Below are 23,821 nucleotides of genomic sequence, written 5' to 3'. Positions count from 1 at the left end.
TTCAGCCAAGATATGCGCACACTTTACCCTTTCCAAACGTGGTAGCGGAAGCCCATTGCGGCGAACCAACTTGTGGTTGGATGGTTAGAGGGATTGTGGTATCCCCAGCCATCAAGTTTTAAGTCCTGGTGCTCGCATTTATTTTTGAATTTATTTCAGAATTTCTAGGGGTGGGATGTGCGTGTGTGCGTTCATAGAGTGAGTGTATGCGTGTGTATATGAACGCTTGCGTCTGTACTGTGTTGAAAAAAAAACGGAAGCCCATTGCGCAACAACCTTTTCGTCCCGTTCACGGAAATTCGCCAACCCAAAACAATTTCCCTCCAAAAGCCCGCACCCCAGTCCCCCGTCGTCTTCCCCACCGTTTCCAACGCCGGAACCCTAGCTCCACCACCCCGAGCCCCGCTCCCATGGACACCAGCGGCGGGGCCGTCCTCCAGTCGCCGGCGACGGAGGAGGAGACGATGGCGCGGAAGCGCTCCCGCCGCGTGAGCTTCGCGGACACCACTGCCGTGCACGTGTTCGACCGCGACGAGGACTTCGAGACGCCCCCGGACGAGCGCCCCGCCTCCCCGTCCCCATCTCCCGGGAGGCCCCTCGCGGGCGACGCGGCGGAGGGCGACGAGACGGAGGGAGAGGACGAGTCACCCTTCGGTTGGCTCGGGGATGTGGGTGCCAGTTCCGCCTCCCCCGGCAGCGCTGCCGGGTCCATGTCCTCGTTCGAAGGAGGTAGCCTCCTCCTTTTGTTTGTCTAAGATTTTCTTCTTGCGAGTAGCTTGTTTCATTTCATTACCAGCCCACATTTAGCTCATTACAAGTGATGCACACTGGTTAATTTGGGCATTAATTAATTTCGAGGCTCAGAATGTTGCATCTATCAAGCCAATTTTTAGATTAGTTATGTTTGTTTATCAGGGGTTCCTCACCTCACTTTAACTGCTCGAGTCAATGGTTTATTTTAAGGCTGGCCTTCACCCTTCAGTCTTCAATGGACAAACGGTTTCACTTGTTGCTGAGCCATGTTCATTTGCTTATGTTTAAAAGCTCGCATTCGATTACAGAAAGTCGAACTAGAAGCGGATGAGTATCAAATGAATGGATACTCTGAGATAGAACGAGAAAAAGCAAATTTGATTAATGCTACTTCTATTAGTTTGGAACAATTAGAAAAGTCTAAAATCGAAACCCTTTATTTTGAAAAACAAAGGGCAATGAATCAGGTCCGACAGCGGGTTTTCCAACAGGCCGTACAAGGAGCTCTAGGAACTCTGAATAGTTGTTTGAATACTGAGTTACATTTCCATACGAATTCGTGCTAATATTGGCATTCTCGGGTCCCTGGAATGGAAGAGATAATTAAATTAACTAGGCCTTGAACTTCTACTTTCGTTTAGAATTTAGGCATTATTTTTCCCCTTGCTTCTGAAAAAAGAGTCTAGAAACACTAATGGCAACGAGTGTTGGAATGAGTTAGATATCTTTTGGAGGCTTTCGTTTTTGGTCAAATTCTATAGGATTTGAATCCAAATCCTCCATATGAAAACATAACATTAATTTTAGTTGCTTTCAGGTTTTCTGTTTTTGCTCACTTTCTTGCTGGAACCAAAGATTTCGGTCATGCCCTTTTTTGTCCTTGTCTACGCATTTGCCTTAGAAAGCTGAGGCCGCAGACGGTTGAAGATGGAAATTACTCATTTACGATGCCATAGTTTTTATTTCGTCCGAGTGTTGTGTGAAGTGTGTCACAGTGAGCACTTAAGGCTGGGCTTTATGCTTTGTTGTGAGAACTTGAGCAATTTGGGTTCCAAAATCATTTTCCGTATCACTTCGATCTGTTTGATGCAGAGTGTACAGAAAGTGACTGTTGACTGGTAGACTGTTGAATATACATGCAAATACATATTTATATTGGGTATTTTATTGCTTAATATAGTAAGGACCAGATATTGTTACTGTCTGCTCACTAAGATCTCCAGACCACACCTTGCTAATGCATTTGAGGTTACATGTTAGTAGTTTCACTATATCTTTCTCTTAAAATGTTGCTATGATGTATGGTAGTTTAGATCAACGGCAAATTATCCGTTCCTTTACTGTAGCCACTAGCCATTCTGTTTTCTTAGTTATTCCTTAGCTAGTGTGCTGGATTATTCTGTGTGCAGGTGCTATATCTTCTTACCTGCATGCTTGTTTGTCTTGACAGATGACAACTTCTTTGGGGTCGTGTCAGCAAGTTTTATTCAATCTGGGAGACCATCAGATTCTGGAATGTCGGAGGACAATGGCCATGATTTAACTTTAGATTCCCACACGTTTTCTTTGCATTTCAACAATGTTATTCCTCCAGATGATTGTTCACTCCACTCAGCTGGAAGTCTAAGGACACTCGGTTCGGAATCTGCAACACCGCTAAAGGCGCTGAAGGGATCAGAGTCTGTAAAATCAAGTGGTGGCCGGGATGCGTTGACCGACATGAGTCTGTGTGCAGAAAACCCTAAACGTTATGATTATACTAACTTGTCACCCACATTGAACAATTTACTGCAAGAGGTTCAGGAACCAACGTCTCCTAAAGATGAAACGAACTTCATAACTTCCAAGCATGCTTTGACACTGCCTGCATCTGAGAAAGAACACAGGCGAGAAAAATCATATATTGGCAATGGTGTGTCTTCTGATGAGCTGGGCTCCGTTAGTTCTCTTGAGGAGCACATTACTAGTAGCTCTGATCCGACCGAAGAAGACAATGCAATGGTAGTTGATATTCATGATAAATCTCAGATCAGGTATTTGACAGTTCTCTCTTATTTGCCTTTTTTTCTTTGAGAAAGCAGCCCATGCATGATATCACTGCAATTCATGAACCTGTGACATTAAATTGTGTTACTAAAGTCTCTAAACATTATTTGGTTGTCCTACTTCCCAGTGTTGGTTTAATTCGGGCTCAAAGATTCTCATGCGCCAATATAGCTATCTGTTGGTTAGAAGTAGCAAAAGAGTGAATGCACACAAGGTTTCATGATTGCATTTCATAGCACGTGATTGGGCATGTTGCTTGCAGCTTTGTTACTTGGTGTCAGTTAAGAAGTATTTGCGGGCTTGCGGCATAAGGCATGCTATTGTTACCTATGGCTGTTGTATTAAGTGACGCGAGTACAATAAGCATCTGTGGGTACCTGCTAAATCAATGTGTAAATTGCTTGCCTAGAGTGAATAATAGTACAAGCTTTAGAACCTTTGGTGTACTTAGGTTCTCGTTGGGATCCGGTCTTTTTGGAGAACTTGGTTTAGCCCTATTTAACTGAATTTCTAGAAATATAACAATAATATATGGCTTAAAGCGAGAAATATCTGATATAACCGGTTAGCCCATTGTGTCACATAACACCTCAATCACAAATAATCTCACTCTGTCAATACTATGGTCAATATATCACTGAGAAGTTTTTTTTGGCAGTTTTCTGTCCGTATTATTGGTATGTCCTAGGAATTATCATTGCAATCAGTGTTGATGACATTTTTTTATGTAATAAAAAACTTCAAATATTCTTGATAGCAAACATGAAAATCATAAGGGGCTGTTTGGTTCTAAGCTTTGCAATGCCACACTTTGCCACACATTTTTTTGCTAAACTTGCCTAAGCTTAGTACAATAAAATGGAAGCCACAAGTTGGCAAGCCTAAGGGAATCTTGCCACACTTTTTGAGTTTTTGTGATGTGGGGTCCTAGTGTGACAAAAAATCTTGCCTAAGGTTAGGCTTGAACCAAACACCCCACTAATTTGGTCATAAGGGGCGTGGCAACCTAAGGCAACCATAGTCACAAATCGAACACCCCCTAACTGTTTATGGATGCTTTGTACTTCAGAGATTTCTTAGTGACCTATTGGGTCAAGCACCTGAAGCCTGAAGGCTGAACTTGATCGTTCAGCTTAGTGTGCTATCTAGCATGCCATTGTTTCTGTAAACATTCTCCATAGCAATAGTTGGAGACAATTATGCACTTATACTACCATAGGACTGTTGAATATAAGCTAAAATCATTTACAAGTTTGTTGTTTCTCATATTTCTCTTAATTTCTTTACTGTGATTTGGTTCGAAACTAATAATTAGTTGACTTGCTTTGCTGGCAATCCATTTTTTTGGCACTTACCTGTTTTTTGGAATTGCTTAGTTTGCAGGAGAACTGCAGTGATGATCATATAACCGTTCATCCTGATGTCAATAGAACTGTAAAAACTGCTTCGTTGCTCTCTCCACCTCCACCTTATGGGTCCTTCATGAGTAATATTGACTTGCAACCTCCTGTATTGGATCAATCATTGTCAAAAGATGAAGCACATGGAGCAAATCAAATTGCAAGTGCAGTTCCTACCTTTTCAACGAGGGATGCTGAGCAGTTGCACCAGCAAAGTGAAATCTTGAATTCGGAAACTGTTTTACATACTCCTAAAACACTAGTTCAGCCGTTGCAAATTACGCAAGGTTCTGTATCTTCCCTACGCTCCAAAAGGCAGCAAATCTTCAGTCCTATTGTTCATTCCACTGGTAATGCGGTAAGCCATGAGGCATCTTCTTTGGGGAGTGAGTTTATGAAACATGGTAAGAGAATTTCAGATCTCGATCATGTACTAAAGTTCAAGCTTCATGAATCACCTGTAGCTCATAATTGTCGATTACCGTTAGTTGAGAGAAATGAGCTTGTTCAGAAACCACATAACACATTCAGCAAAGCTGAAGATCATGGCTGCACCGTGTCAGCTTCTTATTCTGAAACACCACAACAGCCAGAGAAAACCGGTCAGGCTTCTATTCTAGGTGCTCCTCCAAGGCAGGAGCTGAGTGAGGCCACTGAGGTTCAGGATACTCTGTGCGATGTCCCTGCTTTGGGTAGCCTAGCAAATCATGAATGCAATTCTCATATGGATGTGGATGGCACTGGAAGAAAAAGGAGCTCTGAAGAAAATGTCTGTGCTGAACATTCATTGCCTGAGAAAAGAGCAAAGGGACCTAGAAGCCCAGTAACATCACGAAAACAACTTCCTTGTGTATCATTGTCTTCTCGTATGGCAGAAGAAAGTCAGAGTGAGGCTCATGATAGTGCACAATCATTAAGTGATGATTGGAACAAGGTAAGACAGAAAGCTGCCAGTTTAAACTGTATCCAAGATTTCAAAGTCATTCATGTTTGTTGGTCTTCAAGATGTTTGAACTTCGGAGTGAATAGTCAGTATAAAATCTTGAGTGTTTCCCTCGTGCAGGTAGTATTCAGCGTATCTGATTCCATGAAGCAAATGCATATACGCCCAGAATCTATTAGTAAGCTTAACCTACAACAGGTATGCATTTTGCCCTGTTACTGGACTAAGTTACTGTCTTCTTGTTCATTCACTTCGAATACTTCAGAGACCCTTGCAGTACTGCTTATTCTATTTTGATGTGCTTCAGTAATTGCTCGTACTGAAGGGAGTAGTACATTACTCTACTCGAATTATTCTCTTTGCTGGTTCTGTTCAAAACTAGTTACAAACATAGGTATAACTCACTAACTCTCGAAGTTAAAAAAAAACGCTAGGAGTTAATTGTGCATTTTGTTACCGCCTTGCATTTTTATGGCCAAAGCGCACGCTTAAGCGCAGCGCATATTAAGCACTAGGCGTTTTGCTATCGCCTGGAGCCTAGGTGTGCTTAAGCGCCTGCCTAGGCGCGCCTTTTTTAACTATGCTAACTCTTCAAATGAATAAAACCTTTTACACTGTTTAGATGAAATATCTACTGCACTGTGAAAATAATTCTTTAGTCCTATAGATTCTTGCATCACGATCTCATACTCAAGTTGTTAGCCTCGATCTTGATTATTCCTTCAATTTTAGCTGAGCAAATATATTATTGTGGTCTTTAGGATCAAACATTGGCTCCACATAGTTCTTCGAACCTTGTAACTGTGTTTGGAAAGCAATCATCTTTTAACTCTCAAGAGTTTTGAGGTAGCATTATCTTCCGTAATAAACACACAAGGTGGCTGGAAAAAGTAATCTAGGATTAGTTCTGACCACATTCCTTCAAACATCGTTTGATTGTTCCAAACATATCTGTTTCTATTCGCAAATCTGGAAGCTGCGGTCCTTAGTGAATTCCTCTCCCATCAAGTTTTGGCAGACTTTTTAGAGACAATCTGATATGGCACATTTGCCTATTTGGAGCTTGTGTACAGTTACTAATTGATCTTCAGAATCTATGGTTCTCTATATCTCTTTTGTGAACTTCCTTTTGCTGCAACTTGATTTATTCTTATATGTGTTCAATTCTGTAGTTCAACCTAATGATCTAGCATTCAAAATATCTTGTGGAAATGTTGGAGCGTGAGTTTGTTGTATCTTATATATTTATCTTGTTTTCTTAATGAAGCTTGATATGTTAGGAGATATGCTGGGGAAGGTTCATGTGGCTAGAACATATAAGAGGCTTCCTGCTGCTGTGGTATGCTATCATTAATTAGTTGTCATATTGCCTGTCGCTGTTAGGAAAATTACTTCCACTTATCTGTTGTGTTCGTTTTCTGAATGCAGAGGATGCAAGATCCCAGACTAGCTGAGGCAATGACTCTCCATGGCAAGCTTTCATATGAAAAGGCAAAACTGCAAATAAATCGTGTTAAACTTGATAAACTGCGAGTAAGAATTTCTTTGTCTTCCTTTCAGCTTTTTTGATAGCTTATAAGGTACAAGTGCAGTAAGCTATTAGCTTGCCCCCGTCTGTTTTGGTGCAGAACAAAGCACAACTATGTCAAGTTGGAATTCAAGAATGCCGCTATTTGAAATCCAAGATTTCACAGCTTCGTCGTCCTACAATGGGTGCTGCACAGATGAAGGGAGGTCCTCTTTATACAGAAACTTTGATTAATACCTGTGACAGACTGGTACATCACTGTGTACTACCGTTCTTCGCATAATTATGGTCATTCATAGTTTTATATCCTTTTTCCTGCTCTTTCTGTGTTGCATATCAAAATATCATACTGTCAGGCATTCCTTTCAAATGACCAAACAACAACAACAACAACAAAGCCTTTAGTCCCAAACAGGTTGGGGTAGGCTAGAGGTGAAACCCATAAGATCTCGCAACCAACTCATGGCTTTGGCACATGGATAGCAAGCTTCCACGCACCCCTGTCCATAGCTAGCTCTTTGGTGATACTCCAATCCTTCAGGTCTCTCTTAACGGACTCCTCCCATGTCAAATTCGGTCTACCCCGCCCTCTCTTGACATTCTCCGCACGCTTTAGCCGTCCGCTATGCACTGGAGCTTCTGGAGGCCTGCGCTGAATATGCCCAAACCATCTCAGACGATGTTGGACAAGCTTCTCTTCAATTGGTGCTACCCCAACTCTATCTCGTATATCATCATTCCGGACTCGATCCTTCCTCGTGTGGCCACACATCCATCTCAACATACGCATCTCTGCAACACCTAACTGTTGAACATGTCGCCCTTTAGTTGGCCAACACTCAGCGCCATACAACATTGCGGGTCGAACCGCCGTCCTGTAGAACTTGCCTTTTAGCTTTTGTGGCACTTTCTTGTCACAGAGAATGCCAGAAGCTTGGCGCCACTTCATCCATCCGGCTTTGATTCGATGGTTCACATCTTCATCAATACCCCCATCCCCCTGCAGCATTGACCCCAAATACCGAAAGGTGTCCTTCTGGGGAACCACCTGGCCATCAAGGCTAACCTCCTCCTCCTCACACCTAGTAGTGCTGAAACCGCACATCATGTACTCGGTTTTAGTTCTACTAAGCCTAAACCCTTTCGATTCCAAGGTTTGTCTCCGTAACTCTAACTTCCTATTTACCCCTGTCCGACTATCGTCAACTAGCACCACATCATCCGCAGAGAGCATACACCATGGGATATCTCCTTGTATATCCCTTGTGACCTCATCCATCACCAATGCAAAAAGATAAGGGCTCAAAGCTGACCCCTGATGCAGTCCTATCTTAATCGGGAAGTCGTCAGTGTCGACATCACTTGTTCGAACACTTGTCACAACATTATCATACATGTCCTTGATGAGGGTAATGTACTTTGCTGGGGCTTTGTGTTTCTCCAAGGCCCACCACATGACATTCCGTGGTATCTTATCATAGGCCTTCTCCAAGTCAATGAACACCATATGCAAGTCCTTCTTTTGCTCCCTATATCTCTCCATAAGTTGTCGTACCAAGAAAATGGCTTCCATGGTCCATCTCCTAGGCATGAAACCAAACTGATTTTTGGTCACGCTTGTCATTCTTCTTAAGCGGTGCTCAATGACTCTCTCCCATAGCTTCATTGTATGGCTCATCAGCTTAATTCCACGGTAATTAGTACAACTCTGAACATCCCCCTTGTTCTTGAAGATTGGTACTAATATACTCCGTCTCCATTCTTCTGGCATCTTGTTTGCCCGAAAAATGAGGTTGAAAAGCTTGGTTAGCCATACTATCGCTATGTCCCCGAGACCTTTCCACACCTCAATGGGGATACAATCAGGGCCCATCGCCTTGCCTCCTTTCATCCTTTTTAAAGCCTCCTTGACCTCAGACTCCTGGATTCGCCGCACAAAACGCATGCTAGTCTCATCAAAGGAGTCGTCCAGTTCAATGGTAGAACTCTCATTCTCCCCATTGAACAGCTTGTCGAAGTACTCCCGCCATCTATGTTTAATCTCCTCGTCCTTCACCAAGAGTTGGCCTGCTCCGTCCTTGATGCATTTGACTTGGCCAATATCCCTCGTCTTCCTCTCTCGGATCTTGGCCATCTTATAGATGTCCCTTTCGCCTTCCTTCGTGCCTAACCGTTGGTAGAGGTCCTCATATGCCCGACCCCTTGCTTCACCAACAGCTCGCTTTGCAGCCTTCTTCGCCATCTTGTACTTCTCTATGTTGTCTACACTCCTATCCAGGTATAGGCGTCTGAAGCAATCTTTCTTCTCTTTAATCGCCTTCTGGACATCATCATTCCACCACCAGGTATCCTTATCTTTGCTTCTCCTTCCCCTGGACACTCCAAACTCCTCTGAGGCCACCTTACGAATGCAAGTCGCCATCTTCATCCACACATTGTCCGCATCCCCTCCTTCCTCCCAAGGGCCCTCCTTAATGACCCTCTCCTTGAACGCCTGAGCTACCTCCCCCTTGAGCTTCCACCACTTCGTTCTAGCGACTTTGGCACGCTTATCCCGCTGGACACGAATCCGAAAGCGGAAGTCAGCAACCACCAGCTTATGCTGGGGTACAACACTCTCTCCAGGTACGCCTATCTTCTCTTCTCGAGAGGATGAAATCAATCTGGCTAGAGTGTTGGCCACTACTAAAAGTCACCAGATGTGATTCTCTCTTTCTAAAGAGGGTGTTAGCTACAATCATGTTGTAGGCTAGAGCAAAACTTAAGACATCTTCTCCTCCTTGATTCCCGATGCCATAGCCAAAGCCCCCATGCGCCCCTTCAAAACCTGTGTTAGATGTACCCACGTGGCCATTGAGGTCTCCTCCTATGAAGAGCTTCTCACCAATCGGTACACTCCTAACCATGTCTTCCAGGCCTTCCCAGAACTCCCTCTTGGTGTTCTCATTGTGGCCTACTTGCGGGGCATACGCGCTGATAACATTGAGAACCAAGTCCTCAACTACCAGCTTGACCAGGATAATCCGGTCCCCACGTCTCTTGACGTCTACCACTCCATACTTGAGGCTCTTGGTGATCAAGATGCCTACGCCATTTCTGTTTGCAGCCGTCCCCGTGTACCACAGCTTGAAGCCGGTATCCTCCACCTCCTTCGCCTTCTGTCCTCTCCATTTGGTTTCTTGGAAGCAAAGAATATCAACACCTCTCCTCACCGCTGCATCAACTAGCTCCCGAAGCTTCCCTGTCAGAGACCCTACGTTCCAGCTACCTAAGCGAATCCTCCTAGGCTCGGCTAGCTCCTTACCCTTCGCACTCGTCGAGTCAAATGCGAAGACCCTTGCTCATTTTCCACTACATCCGGGCGCCGATGTAGCGCGCCACTAAGGATGCGACGACCCGATCCTCGCTCACTTGCCACCGTATCCGGATCAAGATACGGCGCGCCACCTGGGGGGTGACGGCCCGACCCTTGCTCATTTTCCACCACACCCGGGTTTCGATGTGGCGCGTCGCTGATGTTGGATAATCAGCAACTACCTTCACAGGAGGGCCAAAGGCCAATACATATACATGTGTATGGTAAAGTGCAAGAGACCCCTTATACAATGGGGATAAACAGAAAAGGGCTATACACATCTAACACCCCCCCTCAAACTCATGGTGGATCAACAACATTGAGTTTGGAGAGAAGAAAACTATGCTGCGCTCGAGTCTGTGCCTTCGTGAAGAAGTCCGCCAACTGTAACTCAGAGGGCACATAGTGAAGAGCGAGAGTCTGATCCTGCACAGCAGCACGCACAAAGTGGGCATCCACACTGATGTGTTTGGTGAGCTCGTGCTTCACCGGGCAGGGCCGTCTCCAGAAATTTGGGGGCCCGGGACGAGGATCAAAGTAGGGCCCTGATTTTTTTTAAATCATATACCTATACCTAAAGAACTAATGTAAGTAAAGCATACTCTAATTTTAATTTAATTATATAACTTCAAATATGTGTTATTTGATACAATATTTAGAAAATATACCGAATACTAATGGTAAAATAGTGAAGATGGTACTGAAGCAATAAACTGACCTCATTTGTACTAAAAGAAGTATAATCTTTGATGATATCTTCATAATTAATCTTCTCCTTTTTGCGATCAGATTCTTTCATCACATTTATCAAGAGTACCCTTTTGGGATCGAGCATCAACTTATAGTTTTGTTTTCTTCATATGCTTTTCAGCACTAGAATCATAGTTCCTTCTATGCATGATTCTTTCTGTTTTACAAAACAGACAAAAATAATATGAATCATTTCGAATTCTATGTAATATTTCACCTTGTATAAAACATACTTCACCTTGATGTAACATTGTAAAAAATTGTTTAACAAAAACGAGTCTACTCTAGCAAAATAAAATAGGGCTTCTTATAAAAGGATTTATGCCGGCAGGGACGATGCGCCGTAGCGGCTGTAATACCTAATACGGCGCCGTGGAGCGTAGCCGGCCGGCGGCGCGTACGCACGTCTCCTACTCCTGCCGCCCTCGCCTGCCGTCACCAGCCGCCCCTTGCGCTGCTAGAGACCTCTCCTCGATCTAGGGATAGCTAAATCAGGGATAAAACTGGCGATGCGATCGGGAGTTACGGCAAACCAACAGGCAGGCACGAGGCTGCGTGCGTGCATGTATTTGGTTGCTAGAATGGGCTGCCTAAGTGTTGGTTTACTGGGCCCTTTTCTCATATATACACATAATATTTTCTAGACTGGGGCCCCTAAAATTTGGGGGCCCTGTGCGGTCGGCCAATTTGGCCTCCCTTGTCAACGGGCCTGTCACCGGGTCACGCGCAATACTAATAGCACCAGTACTGTCTGACAATAAGGGAGTCGAGGTAGTAGCAGACACACCAAAATCCTCAAGTAACCACCGTAACCAGATCACCTCAGCCGTCAGCATAGCCATGGCTCGCAACTTAGCCTTTGTACTCGAGCGAGAAACTGCAGTTTGTTTCTTTGTCTTCCAGGCAATAAGAGAGCCACCAAGAAAGACACAATAAGCAGACAACGAGCGTCGATCAGAGGGATCACTAGCCCAGGTAGCATCAGAGTAGGCCTGGAGCTCAAGAGAGCTGGAGCGGGGAAAGAAAAGGCGCTGAGAGATCGTGCCACGAAGATATCGTAGAACAGGGAGGAGATGACTATAGTGGACAGAGGTGGGGACTGAAACGAACTGACTCAGGATGTGGACAGGATAGGAGATATTAGGACGCGTAACAGCAAGATAGACAAGACTGCCAACAAGGTGACGATAGCGAGTGGGATTAGGGAGAGGGTCACCATCAGAGGCACGAAGCTGAACATTGAGCTCCATAGGAGTCACAACAGTGCGCTCATAACCGAGAGCAGCGCGAGCAAGAAGATCCTGAATATATTTTTCTTGGGAGATGTAGAAGCCATCAGAGGTCGAGGAGATCTCAATCCCAAGAAAATAGCAAAGTGGACCAAGATCAGTCATGAGGAACTGGTCGCGAAGGCGAGCCTTAACAAAGGCTATGTAGTCAGAGTCGTCACCGGTGATGATCATGTCATCAACGTAGAGAAGGAGAAGAGTCCGACCACGAGGAGATGTGTGAACAAACAACGCGGGATCATGATCACTGGGCAAGAAACCAATGGCAGTCACCACAGAGGCGAAACGCTCAAACCAGGCGCGAGGGGCCTGTTTAAGACCATAGAGGGAGCGGCGAAGTCTGCAGACCATACCATCAGGAGCATAGTACCCCGGTAGTGGCTGCATATAAACCTTCTCACGCAACTCGCCATTAAGAAAGGCGTTCTGAACATCAAGTTGAGAGATAGACCAATGACGAACAGAAGCCACAGCAAGAAGAGTGCGAACAGTGGTCATGTGGGCCACAGGAGCGAATGTCTCATCATAATCGCATCCCTGCTCCTGCTGAAAACCACGGGCCACAAGGCGCGCTTTGTAGCGCTCAAGAGAACCATCGGAGCGAGTCTTAATCTTGTAGACCCACTTGCAGGTGATGGGACGAACACCGGAAGGGAGGGAAACTAGATCCCATGTGCCAGAGCGCTCAAGGGCAACAAGCTCTTCGGCCATCGCAAGCTGCCATTCAGGCTGAGTCATGGCAGTCCGATAGGAAGTGGGCTCAGCAATAACAGAGAGACCGTACCGATCAGGAGAGTACCGATCAGGCGGGGGGCAAGGCCGAGCACGGAGGTTATGAACCGGAGGAGGCGTGAAAGGAGGTGCACCAGAGGTGGAAGGCGCGTCAGGGGAAGCATCCTCAGAACGAGGGCGACGAGTATAGTGGAGAGGAAATGGTGAGAGAGGGCGACGGACTGGAGATGATGGTGGAGGAGGAGGATGGGGAAGATGGTGCTGGTGGGAAAGGAGAAGGAAGGAGAGGTGCAGGAGGAGGAGGGGAAACATGAGGTACATAGCAGGGTGTATTAGGGAGAAGAAGAAAAGAAATATCGTCCACAGAGAAGCTCGAGGAAGAAGGATGTGGGTAGTAAGAGCGAGACTCGTCAAAGGTCACATCACGCGAGATGCGCAAACGACGACCAATAGGATCCCAACAGCGATAGCCCTTGTGCTCATCACTGTAGCCAAGGAAAACACACTCAACCGACTGAGCAGTCAGTTTGGTGCGTTCTCGCGGTGCAAGGACATAACACACACATCCAAACATACGAAGAGCTGAGTAGTCAGGAGAGCGACCAGTGAGACACTCAATACCACCCTGCAGAGCAGTCGATGGCTGAATGTTGATGAGATAGGTGGATGCAGAAACAGCCTCAGCCCAAAAGTGGGGTGGGAGGGTAGCGGCAATCATTAGTGCACGAGCCGTCTCAAGTAGATGACGATGCTTACGTTCGGCAACGCCATTCTGAGCATGTGCACCAGGACATGAGAACTGGGCAAGAGTACCCTGTTCCGCAGGAAAACCACGCAACAGCTGGGAGATAAACTCACCAGCGGAGTCAGCACGAAAAGTACGAATGGGCGTGGAAAACCGGGTGTGAACCATGGCAGCAAAACGTTTGTATATAGAGAACCTCACTGCGAGATTTCATGAAGTAGAGCCAAGTGTAGCGAGAGAAATCATCAATAAACAAGATATAATAGCGATGACCACCTTTCGAATCAAAGGGGGTAGGACCCCATACATCAGAATGAACTAAGTCAAAAGGACGCTGAGATAAGGTAACTGGGTCTGTTTGCCAAGTCTGCAGCCATTACAATGTAAAGAAACATCTCCAGATACAGACCCTAAGAGGCCCTGACGAACTAAAGAAGACAAGCGAGAGCCACAGATGTGACCAAGGCAATGATGCCACTGCTGGAAGGACGCAGACGAAGAGGCAACAAGAGCATGGGAGCTGGCAGAAGTGGTGGCAGCGGAAGGAACACAAAGCCAGTCAACCTCCCAAAGGCCCTCTGACTCATGGCGCTGGGGGCCAGCACCAACCAAAGCCTTGGTGCGACGATCCTGAATGGAGCAAGAGTCGGTATCAAGAATGGCACGACAACCAGAATCAGTAAGTTGGGCAGCGGAAAAAAGATTCATGGTGAGGCGAGGAACATGTGAAACACTAGGAACAGAAAAAGATGGAGTGGAAAGAAGACCACGACTAGCACCAGGAAGAGGTGTGCCATCAGCGGTAAGAACATTAACAGGCGAATCAAGAGGTCGAAGAGAAGACAGCATGGAAGAATCAGAAGACATGTGAAAGGAGGCTCCAGAATCGAGAACCCACGAAGATGTACCTGACTGTGTAGATGCCTGCGGTGGTGGAGAAGTGGATGCAGTCACAGCAGCAACGGAACCGGTCGACGAAGAGCCTGAGGAAGCCAAGAGACGCTTGAGCCTCACAATGTCCTGGTCAGTGAGTGATAGAGTCGAGGAGGATCCAGGAGTCCCACTGGAAGAGGAGCGCCTCTGGTCTCGCTTCTTCTCACGGCAATCAGACTCTGGATGACCTGGCCGAGAGCAGTAACCACAGAAGGTGTCACGGCGCGACCGGCCCCTCTCAGCATAAGAAGGGCGACCCACCCCCCCTGAAGGAGTAGGCAAGAGCGGTGGAGCGGTGAGGCGAGCAGGTGGCATAGGAGCTCGGGCGGCCAACACTGATGGAACCACAAGTAACCCAGCAGAGCGAAGGCGGGTCTCTTCAGCACGAAGCTCAGCAAGCACCTCCGAGATAGGAACACGACCACGAGCAAGCATGTGAGCACGTTGAGGCTCGAACTCAGAGCGGAGACGAGATAAGAACTCGTGAACCTGCTGAAACTCCAAATCGGACCGTGTAGTCTGGCAGCAACGGCAAGTTCCACAAACGACTGTCCGAAGAGAGTCAAGCTGACGCCAGATGGCAGAGCACTGGGAATAGAACTCATCAACAGAGGAATCACCTTGCTGGAGTGCGTGCTCCTGACGCACCACAGAGAGGTAGAGAGTATCACCAGAGGGCTGATAGCGCTGACAGAGATAAGACCACATCGCTGCAACTGTGCCAAGTCCCATGAACTCCGAGGCGAACTGAGGGAGGACACTCGCAGTAAGAACAGCAGCAACACGAGCATCATCATTGCACCACTGAGTGTAAGCAGACAGATCATCACGGTAGGCAGACAGGGCATCCGAATAAGCTGACATCTGTTGATCATAAGCATCAACTGCAGCATCATCGAGAGCCTTGGCGGCATCTCGATCGGCCTGAGAAGCGTCAGCAGCAAGAACCGGCGGTGCTGGCGGGGTAGGAGCCACAGGAGCAACCGGGCAAGGTGGGCAGGGGACCTCGCCAGAGAGAACACCCCACAGAAGAAGACCGCGCATGTGGATACGCATAAACCCCGCAAACTCGGCATAGTTGGTGCCATCGAAGATCACCGAACACCGAGGAACGACGACATAGCCCGAAGAAGACATGAGGAGCTCTCTGTTTTTTTTTGGAAGTCAACGAACCCACAGCCTCGATCTGGATCGAGAGAGGCGAGCAGACCAGCACGCGCTCATGCGCCAGGGAGGATCGAGGGAGGGGGCGAGCGTCCGATCCAGAAACGGATCGAGAGGAGCGGGCGGCCGATCCAGAAACCGCTAGCCAGCCTTGGCAGCGCTAGCCAGAGGCGGAGCTGAGCGGGACAACGGCCGCAGCTGAGGACGAGGGAGCGGCCGCGGATGCCGGACGAGGCAACGGCCGCAACTGCCGGACGGGGCGGCGGAGGAGGCAGCCGGAGGAGCCGGACGAGACGGCGTCTGGCTGGAGGAGCAGCAGACCGGGCCGGAGAAGCAGCAGCCGAACGGCAGGACGGTCGGAGACGAGCAGGCTAGGAACGAGGGGCACGGAGTTGCAGCGTGCGGGAGGAGGGGGCTAGCCTAGCATCTGATACCATGTTGGATAATCAGCAACTACCTTCACAGGAGGGCCAAAGGCCAATACATATACATGTGTATGGTAAAGTGCAAGAGACCCCTTATACAATGGGGATAAACAGAAAAGGGCTATACACATCTAACAGCTGAGAGGGTTACACCCCAACGAAAATCTTTTGGGTTTCATCTCCATAAGAGTGGCTGAGTTTTTACATTGGCTCGCCAAGCCTATCACAACCCTCCTCCTTTACCCGGGCTTGGGACCGGCTATGTTGAGACAACATAGGCGGAGTTATTCCTTTCAAATGACCATGTTTGTTTTATTTGCCAAAGTTGTAAGAGTCTGTTAACTGAATAACTGCAAAAGATCTGACATTCGGCAATATATTTTCTTTTGTTTGGTTGCTGTTATGTTTCGTGAAGCTGATGTATTACTTCTGGGCTATCAACTATCAGTACCAACGATTCTTGCTATAATAGTATATTGCTACTGTCATTAATGCAGCTCTTACTTCCAGTTATCTCATTTGTTCTTATTCTAGTTTATCCTTTCTTTTTCCATAAATTCAGTTGCTTCTACCATCATCCCGTTACATACTTGCATTTGCCAAAATATAGCACTTGTGCAAATACTTGTGTGTTCAGTCAGACACTCACACATTTTTATGGGGAACGTATCATGTGTTTCCCCAGGAAGGAAATGCTAGGATAACTGAAAAGAAGCTTGCACTCAGCATGATTCAACAGAAGGTGGAGAACCTCAAGATTTCGCTTGAACATTTTTGCAACATTAAAGGTGATATTAGTGAAGTCCTCAGGGTTGCTGAAGAGCAATTGAAGATGAGAAATCAGTGTCGTATCATCAACCAGCAAGCATCGGTATTGGTGCATGCCTTAGGTCTACCGTATATACTTCTCTTCCTTCAGTGATTTACATTTACATTTACTTTTTGTTTTTTAGCTCTGGGAGTTGAAAGACATTGTTAAAAGGGAAAATAAGCGTGATGTCATTCTCAACTATCGCAATTTGCTCTTACAAAGGTACTGACTCCTTGTATTCACCTTCCCTTTTGCATAGTGTAGCAACCATGATTTCCCTCTCCACTGTGGAACAGGAAACTTCCAGGTCTTTGGTACTTGTTGAAACCAATTACCGGTCTTAACTGGCCCAATGTACTTTAAACCTTAAACTGTTTTTCTCTAGTCCTGACGAACCTGCATGGACTTGGCAAGTTATTTACCGTATTTTGGAAGGATGTCTATGTTCAATGAAACCTTTCTTCAACCAGCCAAAACTTTTTGCTAGTAAAATGAACCCGACATCGGAGGTTTGGTGGTGTCTAACCCTGAACCTGGGGCACATAATCTTGCCAATCTTGTACCTGCTTGTGACCGCCAGTTTTGCAAAACAATTGGTAGCAGCAAGCCAGCAATGGAAGACAACCTTGTTATCATGTGTCTTTGTCTTACGTCTTGTGTTACTGTGCCTTTTACAGGATCATCTTAAACCTTAGTGATATGTCAACCTTATTTGTGAGTAACTCACTGATGGGAACCAAAATAGAAAAGGTGAGATGAGGAAACTGATATTTTCTTCTTCTGTGTCTGCATGTACGAAACTCATGGTACTGTTCTCTTGGTCAGGCATTTCCAAATTTGAAAGCAACTGTGGCATTCAGTTTCCTTTTCAAAGCTGAGGAGAATCAAAGACTCAGTGACTTACGATCCTTGCAGAAGAAGACAATGGTGAGTTTGCCTTTACTTTGAAAGTTCTTACATATGAGACAATTTGGACTAATTCTTGTGAGTAAAGTTAAAAGTAATTCTTATAATATGTAGTTGCATATGAAATATATTTGTGTGCCTTAAGCAGACATTGGGGCACTACCTTTGTACACATACGGCATACACATATTTTAGACCACATTTGTGTACTGATTTGTAGTTTGAGAGATGTTATGCCTATAATAATATTAAGACACTTAAGCTTTTAGGTTTGGTAAAAGAATCGAGATTTGAGGGGTAAGACTTGTTCCCCTACACTTTTAAAATCAAGGTAGAAGTGAGACCCAACCCTCGGTGCTTGACTTCACAACTGTGTGCGTCAACCACAACAGCTGTCATGTCTCGGAAGTTACATAGCAAAATTCAGTATAATGAGCCCCACATATTTTTGCAGGAAACAAGTTTGCTTCTCGGTAATCTTATTGATGTCCTAGAAGAAATCGAGGATGCTAAAGGGGAATTATTGAGTCTGATCTCTGCAGATTTTAGTGTGGACTCCCAGACAGGTTTCCTCTCTATCCATTCTCTTTTGTACTTTCATGCAGTGACTGCTTGTATCATAAAGCACTAACTCATAAACATATATTATTAACATATTACAACACTCCTAATAAGTTTCACAGAACGGGTACATGCACGACTATTTTCAGACAAATCCTCAGTGTGTAGTCTTTATTGTTATTTTGCTTTATGGAAAGTAGGTAAGCAGATAGTGCACATGCTAGGCTGTAAGCAGAACTTCTGGCAAGTGTTACTAATGGAAAAATATGGAGATGTTGCCACGCGTTGCTTGCTGAAGGTACATCTGGAAATGAGGAGACTACTTTACTTGACCCATACAACCGTTACGATTTATTATAGATGGCTAATTTTAACATGGTCCCTGTTACCTCCTTTTTCCACATGGAGTTAAAACTGCTCATTATAGATAGCAATGGATTCTACTCTGGAACGGAAGGAGTATATGTGTAAGTATTTATGTGATAAAACTAAAAGGGCATATGACCAAAAGATAGTGGCATGCTAACAACTCCGAGTTTACTCGGAGAGCACCACATGATGGCCTTACTAATTTAAGTATGTAAGATTCGTAAGTATGAACTCCATCGCAAGCTCAATTCTTTCCTAGCTCTATTTACACTGTTAACCTGAAAATTGTGTAGTCACTACAAAATCTGTACCATGTCAAGCAGGGCAACTCATCTTCAGTCTGCGCTTCATCGGTTACAAGAGCGCCAAGAGGGTTGCTTTCACCATTGACATGACAGACCTGAGCCGGTTAGTCCAGCGAAACCAGAGCCTATATATCTATCTATGCATACCTACACCATTTGCTTACAATGGCACCTCTGCTTAATCTGGAACAGCGCGGTGTACCCTTCTGAGCCATCGGAGCTGCCGATCAAGGTGTGGCAAGCTCAGACAACACTGTCGCAGCCAAACCTGGACAAGCTGATGGCCTCCATAAGGGACGACCTTCAGCCGGGGCGTGTGATGATCCTCAGGCTATGCCGGATGGTGTCCCAGCTGGTTAACACATTGCCTGTCAGGCCGCCAAGTGCAAGCTGTGCAGGAGATCTGATCATCTGATGGGATACCACCACCTTCTGTAAATGCCGCTCTCGGAGCTGACCCTCTTCCTGAACGATCTTGAGTAGGTATTGTGCTGCAAATGGAGTAGCCCAGTGTGCTCCTAATCCTCCTGGTTGTGCGAGCATCTTGTATGGAGTAGGAGTTTCTTTGCATGCTGAACGAATGGCACCTGACGCGCTGCCAAGTGAAGCTGCCGTGGTTGATATAATTTCCGTGAATCTCGGTCATAGAAATACAAGCAACTAGCCAGAAATTACGGTCTGAAAAGTGTGTGAGTTTGCACAATATTGGTGCATTTTGTATCTACAAGTGAGGAGTAGATTGGTTATGGAAATGGTTAGAGGTGCATTTTTTTTGAAAGAGAATGGTTAGAAATGTCTTTCGCAAAAAAAAGGTTAGAAATGCTAATTAAAAGGCTTAATGAACAACTGAGATTTAGTAAGGGCATCGGACACATCGTTTGGTCTTCGTCCTCCGAGCTCTCCACATTGACCCTGTCAGTGATCGCCTGCTCGGGTTCGTCGTCGGCCGGCTTCTCCATTGTCCGATCTTCTTCCTCTGAGCTCTCCTCCGGCGAGCTCGGAGGCAGACTCACCTCTGAGTTCTCTGTGCTAGGCCAGCCAGTTTTGAACGATGCCCGTGATCTCGTGCCTTCATGGCACTTTATGAAGACTCAAATAAGCTTACATCGTTTGCAAGTACATCAACGATAAAATCTGGCGAATCGCTCTGCCAAATCACGGACAGGTCTCCTTCCGCCTTGGATGCAAGCACATGTGCCACATCATTACTCTCCCTAGGGCAATGAACAAAGAGGATACTAGAAAAATTATGAACTAAAAAGATGCAATCCTCGTAAATGGCAGCAACAAGAGAACTAGAGCGCCCTCCATCATTCATGGTCTCCACTCCACAACGTCCATGCAGTCGCTGTTGACAATTAACTTGTTGCACCCGGGTTGGCCCGTAAGAATCAAGCAGTCTCGGCGTGCTCGAGCTTCTGCCGATAGAGCATCCGCCGCATGTGCAATCCTGCAGGAGCTCGCTGCAACGAACATACCTTTGTCATATCTTGGTCACAGCTCCTGCAGCAACAGATTCCGCATCTAAACTGAACGCGGCGTCAATATTCACTCTCACAAACCCTCTCTGGGCTTCTCCCAACCGTGCCGTCGGATCTTTGGTAAGAGGAGCTGTTGAACAGATCACCAGATCGCTAGTAAGTTTCCACGTTTCATTTTCTGTTTACCCTGTTTTGTCAGTCTGTTAGCAGCTGTGGTAGAAATTTCCAAAAAGAGCGCAGTTAATATTCTTTTGAAGAGCACTAGGTTATTGAGATTCTGTTTCAAAAATTGTACCTCTACTTTGAAAGAATTGGTTGAAGCGTATGCCTCTAGCAGGGACGCGCTGCGTGTTATATAGAGATCGATAGGTTACAGGGTTTGGTGGTTTGGTAGAGCTGGATTGATCCTCAAGAAAGGCTATACAAGATGAGGATAAATCCTAACTACCTAACCACCTGATTACAAGTTAACTCACGCAACACCTGATCCTACTAGAAGTATATACGGCTTATAGTTATACCGTATATACATGTACAATACTTTCTAACACGCCCCATCAATCATAACTTCATCAAGTTGAGATTGCTCTTAAAGTCTTCCAATTTTCGCCATGATAAGGCCTTAGTAAAACCATCTGCAATTTGATCACCTGTGAATAAAACGAATATCCAGTAGCTTGCTAGCTACTCTTTCTCGAACAAAATGATAATCAACTTCTATTTGTTTGGTCCTTGTATGAAATACTGGATTTGCTGACAAATATGTGGCACCAATGTTGTCACACCAAAGACGAGCAACTGGTGAATGAGCAACTCCAAGTTCATGCAGAAGAGTTTGGACCCAAATAATCTCAGCAGTAACATTAGCCAAAGATTTATACTCAGCCTCAGTACTTGATCTAGAAACAGTAGCCTGTTTACGTACACTCCAAGAGATTAGGTTGGGACCAAAAAATACACAGAAACCCTTTGCTACTAACCTTGCCTTTTATCTATCAATTTGACCATCTGCCTTTCTCTTAATCCTATAGACCCACCTACAATCAATAATATTTTTATTTTTTGTTGGTGGAACTAGGTGCCAAGTCTTATTTCTAATAAGAGCATCATATTCATCATTCATAGCCATTTTCCATTTTCTGTCATTTAAAGCTTCCTGCAAATTTCTTGGCTCACCAGTGATTGTCAATCCTCCGAAACGAGGTTTTTGCTGGAATTTTATCTATTTATGGGCCTAGCCCAATAACAATTTCAGAAATTCCTAATAAATCCTAGAGGCCCACTTAGCCCATTCGTGCAAGGCAAGAGACACTACTAAAGTTTAGTCCCACATTGCTAAACTACTAAAGTTTAGTCCCACATTGCTAGTTTAGAGGGAGTCGGACCTCTTTATAAGGGAGGTTCTTTCCCCACATGTATGAGCATGAGAACAAGAGGGACATCCACGCGCGCTCCTCCTCCGTCACCCGCCTCGCCACGCCACGCCTCGACACGACGCGACGCGACGCGACGCGGGTTGCGGGAATGAGCCGAGCCGATGTCTAAGTTTTTGCCACGCACGACGGGTATACGAAAGGTCACGCGAGAGCTGAAACGTTTTCTGTAGTGGACACTGAATTCGAACGGCGTGCCTCTTCGGCCGCTGCCTGTTCGCTTCATCTCCCTCCGTTGCTTCACCTCCCGTCGCAGCCTGTTCGCGTCCCTCTCCTGTGCCTATAAAAGGGAGGTCGCTCCTCCCAGAGAGACACACCAGAACAGCACAACTCTCTCGCCTCCAAGTTCCTGACCACTGAGCTACTGCTACGATCTTCCTCATCCCGGATTGCGGCGTGCACTGCAGGTCGGGATAGTAGGCCTCCGGAACCGCACCTTTTGAGTCCTGTACGGGAGAAGGGTGATAAGGTTTTTGGGGAGCGCTCCGCGCGACTACTGGCTTCTTCATCACGGACTCCGACGACTACTTCCCCGACGACGACTTCTTCCCCGACGTCGACTACCTCAGCAACGACATGGCTGGAGAGGATGTCGACCCCAAGTCCAGTGCTTCTGCTGCCGCTGTCCCGTACGTGTTCTTGCTCTTTCTATTAGATGTCATGACACAGTTCTTTGCTCTAGTTTCTGCCCTACATATGATAGGTTCTACTTCATATATGCAACTTCATCTAGTGTCTGTTCTAGATGTGTTTAGTTCAAGTTCGTATATGCAGATGCTATTTACCTTCACTCTGTCAGATTGCATGACTTACTTTATCTTTGCTATATTAGTCATGCTTTATCTAGTATTTCCGTTAGCAAAATTATTTGGTAAATTGCTCATATTTCCAACAATCCAAAAACCTTATTATAGGCAATTTACACCAAGTGGTTGTGCTGCTTCCATGAGACCTCCTATGTTTGAGGGTATCCACTATAAGAGGTGGCGCGTGAGAGCAGTCTTATGGTTTCAAACCATTAGTTGCTATGACGCCACTCTTGGCAAACCTGAAGGAGAGCTTGATGCTCAACAGGCACAAGCTTTTCAGAAAATGGATACTCTGTTTAAGGCTGCTCTCTTGAGTGTTCTTGGTGAGAACGTAGTTGATGCTTATGCGTCAATTGATAATGGAAAAGATATGTGGGATGCACTCGAGGCCAAGTTTGGGGTCTCGGATGCTGGCACTAAGCTGTACATCATGGAGCAATTCTATGATTACAGGATGACTGAAGAGCGCTCCGTGGTTGAGCAAGCTCATGAGATACAGTCATTTGCTAGAGAACTTGAGCACTTCAGTTGTATGCTACCGGACAAGTTTGTTGCCGGAGGTATCATCAATAAGCTTCCTCCTTCATGGAGGAACTTTGCTACCTTACTGAAGCATAAGAGGCAGGAGTTTTTCGTTCCGGATCTCATTGTCACTCTTGATGTGGAAGAAAAGGCGAGAGCAAAGGACACACGTGCTCGAGGTATTGAGGGAGGATCTAGTGCCAATCTGGTACAGAAGAAGAACTTCCAGCCCCACAAGTTCAAGAACAAGGGCAAGTTTGATGGTAAAGCAAAGTTTGATGGGAAGAACAAGGCTGTGCAACACACGAACTTCAAGAAGAAGAATGACAAGAAGAAAGGTGCTTGTCATGTGTGTGGGGATCCTGATCATTGGGCTCCTAGTTGCCCTAATCGCTATGACAAGCGTCATCCTGGAAAGGCGGCAAGACCGCTAATGTTGTCATTGGAGACACTGACATAAAGGATGCTGGGTATGGTATATTTCCCACTATTCTTTCAGTATGTCATTCTCCTGATTGGTTGATTGACACGGGTGCTAATGTGCATGTATGCGGTGATATT

At 45.8% G+C, this 23,821-nt stretch overlaps 1 protein-coding gene across 1 annotated transcript; it reads left to right on the top strand.

Annotated features, from left to right (window-relative positions):
- The first annotated feature begins 299 nt into the window (after nucleotides 1-299).
- On the top strand, nucleotides 300-19,814 carry LOC123171153 (uncharacterized). The gene is made up of 14 exons (XM_044588779.1): nucleotides 300-729; nucleotides 2,204-2,786; nucleotides 4,176-5,133; nucleotides 5,263-5,340; nucleotides 6,410-6,481; nucleotides 6,571-6,675; nucleotides 6,771-6,920; nucleotides 16,749-16,934; nucleotides 17,017-17,096; nucleotides 17,552-17,624; nucleotides 17,700-17,801; nucleotides 18,235-18,346; nucleotides 19,034-19,118; nucleotides 19,208-19,814. The coding sequence occupies exons 1-14, from the start codon at nucleotides 411-413 to the stop codon at nucleotides 19,428-19,430; spliced, it is 3,126 nt and encodes a 1,041-aa protein (XP_044444714.1). The 5' UTR covers nucleotides 300-410; the 3' UTR covers nucleotides 19,431-19,814.
- The last annotated feature ends 4,007 nt before the right edge of the window (nucleotides 19,815-23,821 follow it).

The sequence above is a fragment of the Triticum aestivum genome, chromosome 7D (assembly GCF_018294505.1).
Source record: "Triticum aestivum cultivar Chinese Spring chromosome 7D, IWGSC CS RefSeq v2.1, whole genome shotgun sequence".
NCBI lineage: Eukaryota > Viridiplantae > Streptophyta > Magnoliopsida > Poales > Poaceae > Triticum > Triticum aestivum.
This window is presented reverse-complemented; position numbering and strand designations above follow the sequence as displayed.

Excerpts from the sequence above, each read along its gene's own strand:
- LOC123171153 (XM_044588779.1), top strand. The coding sequence starts at position 411 with ATGGACACCAGCGGCGGGGCCGTCCTCCAGTCGCCGGCGACGGAGGAG. Across the intron at positions 2,787-4,175 it reads CATGATAAATCTCAGATCAG|TTTGCAGGAGAACTGCAGTG; the intron begins GTATTTGACAGT and ends GGAATTGCTTAG. Across the intron at positions 6,482-6,570 it reads AGAGGCTTCCTGCTGCTGTG|AGGATGCAAGATCCCAGACT; the intron begins GTATGCTATCAT and ends TTCTGAATGCAG.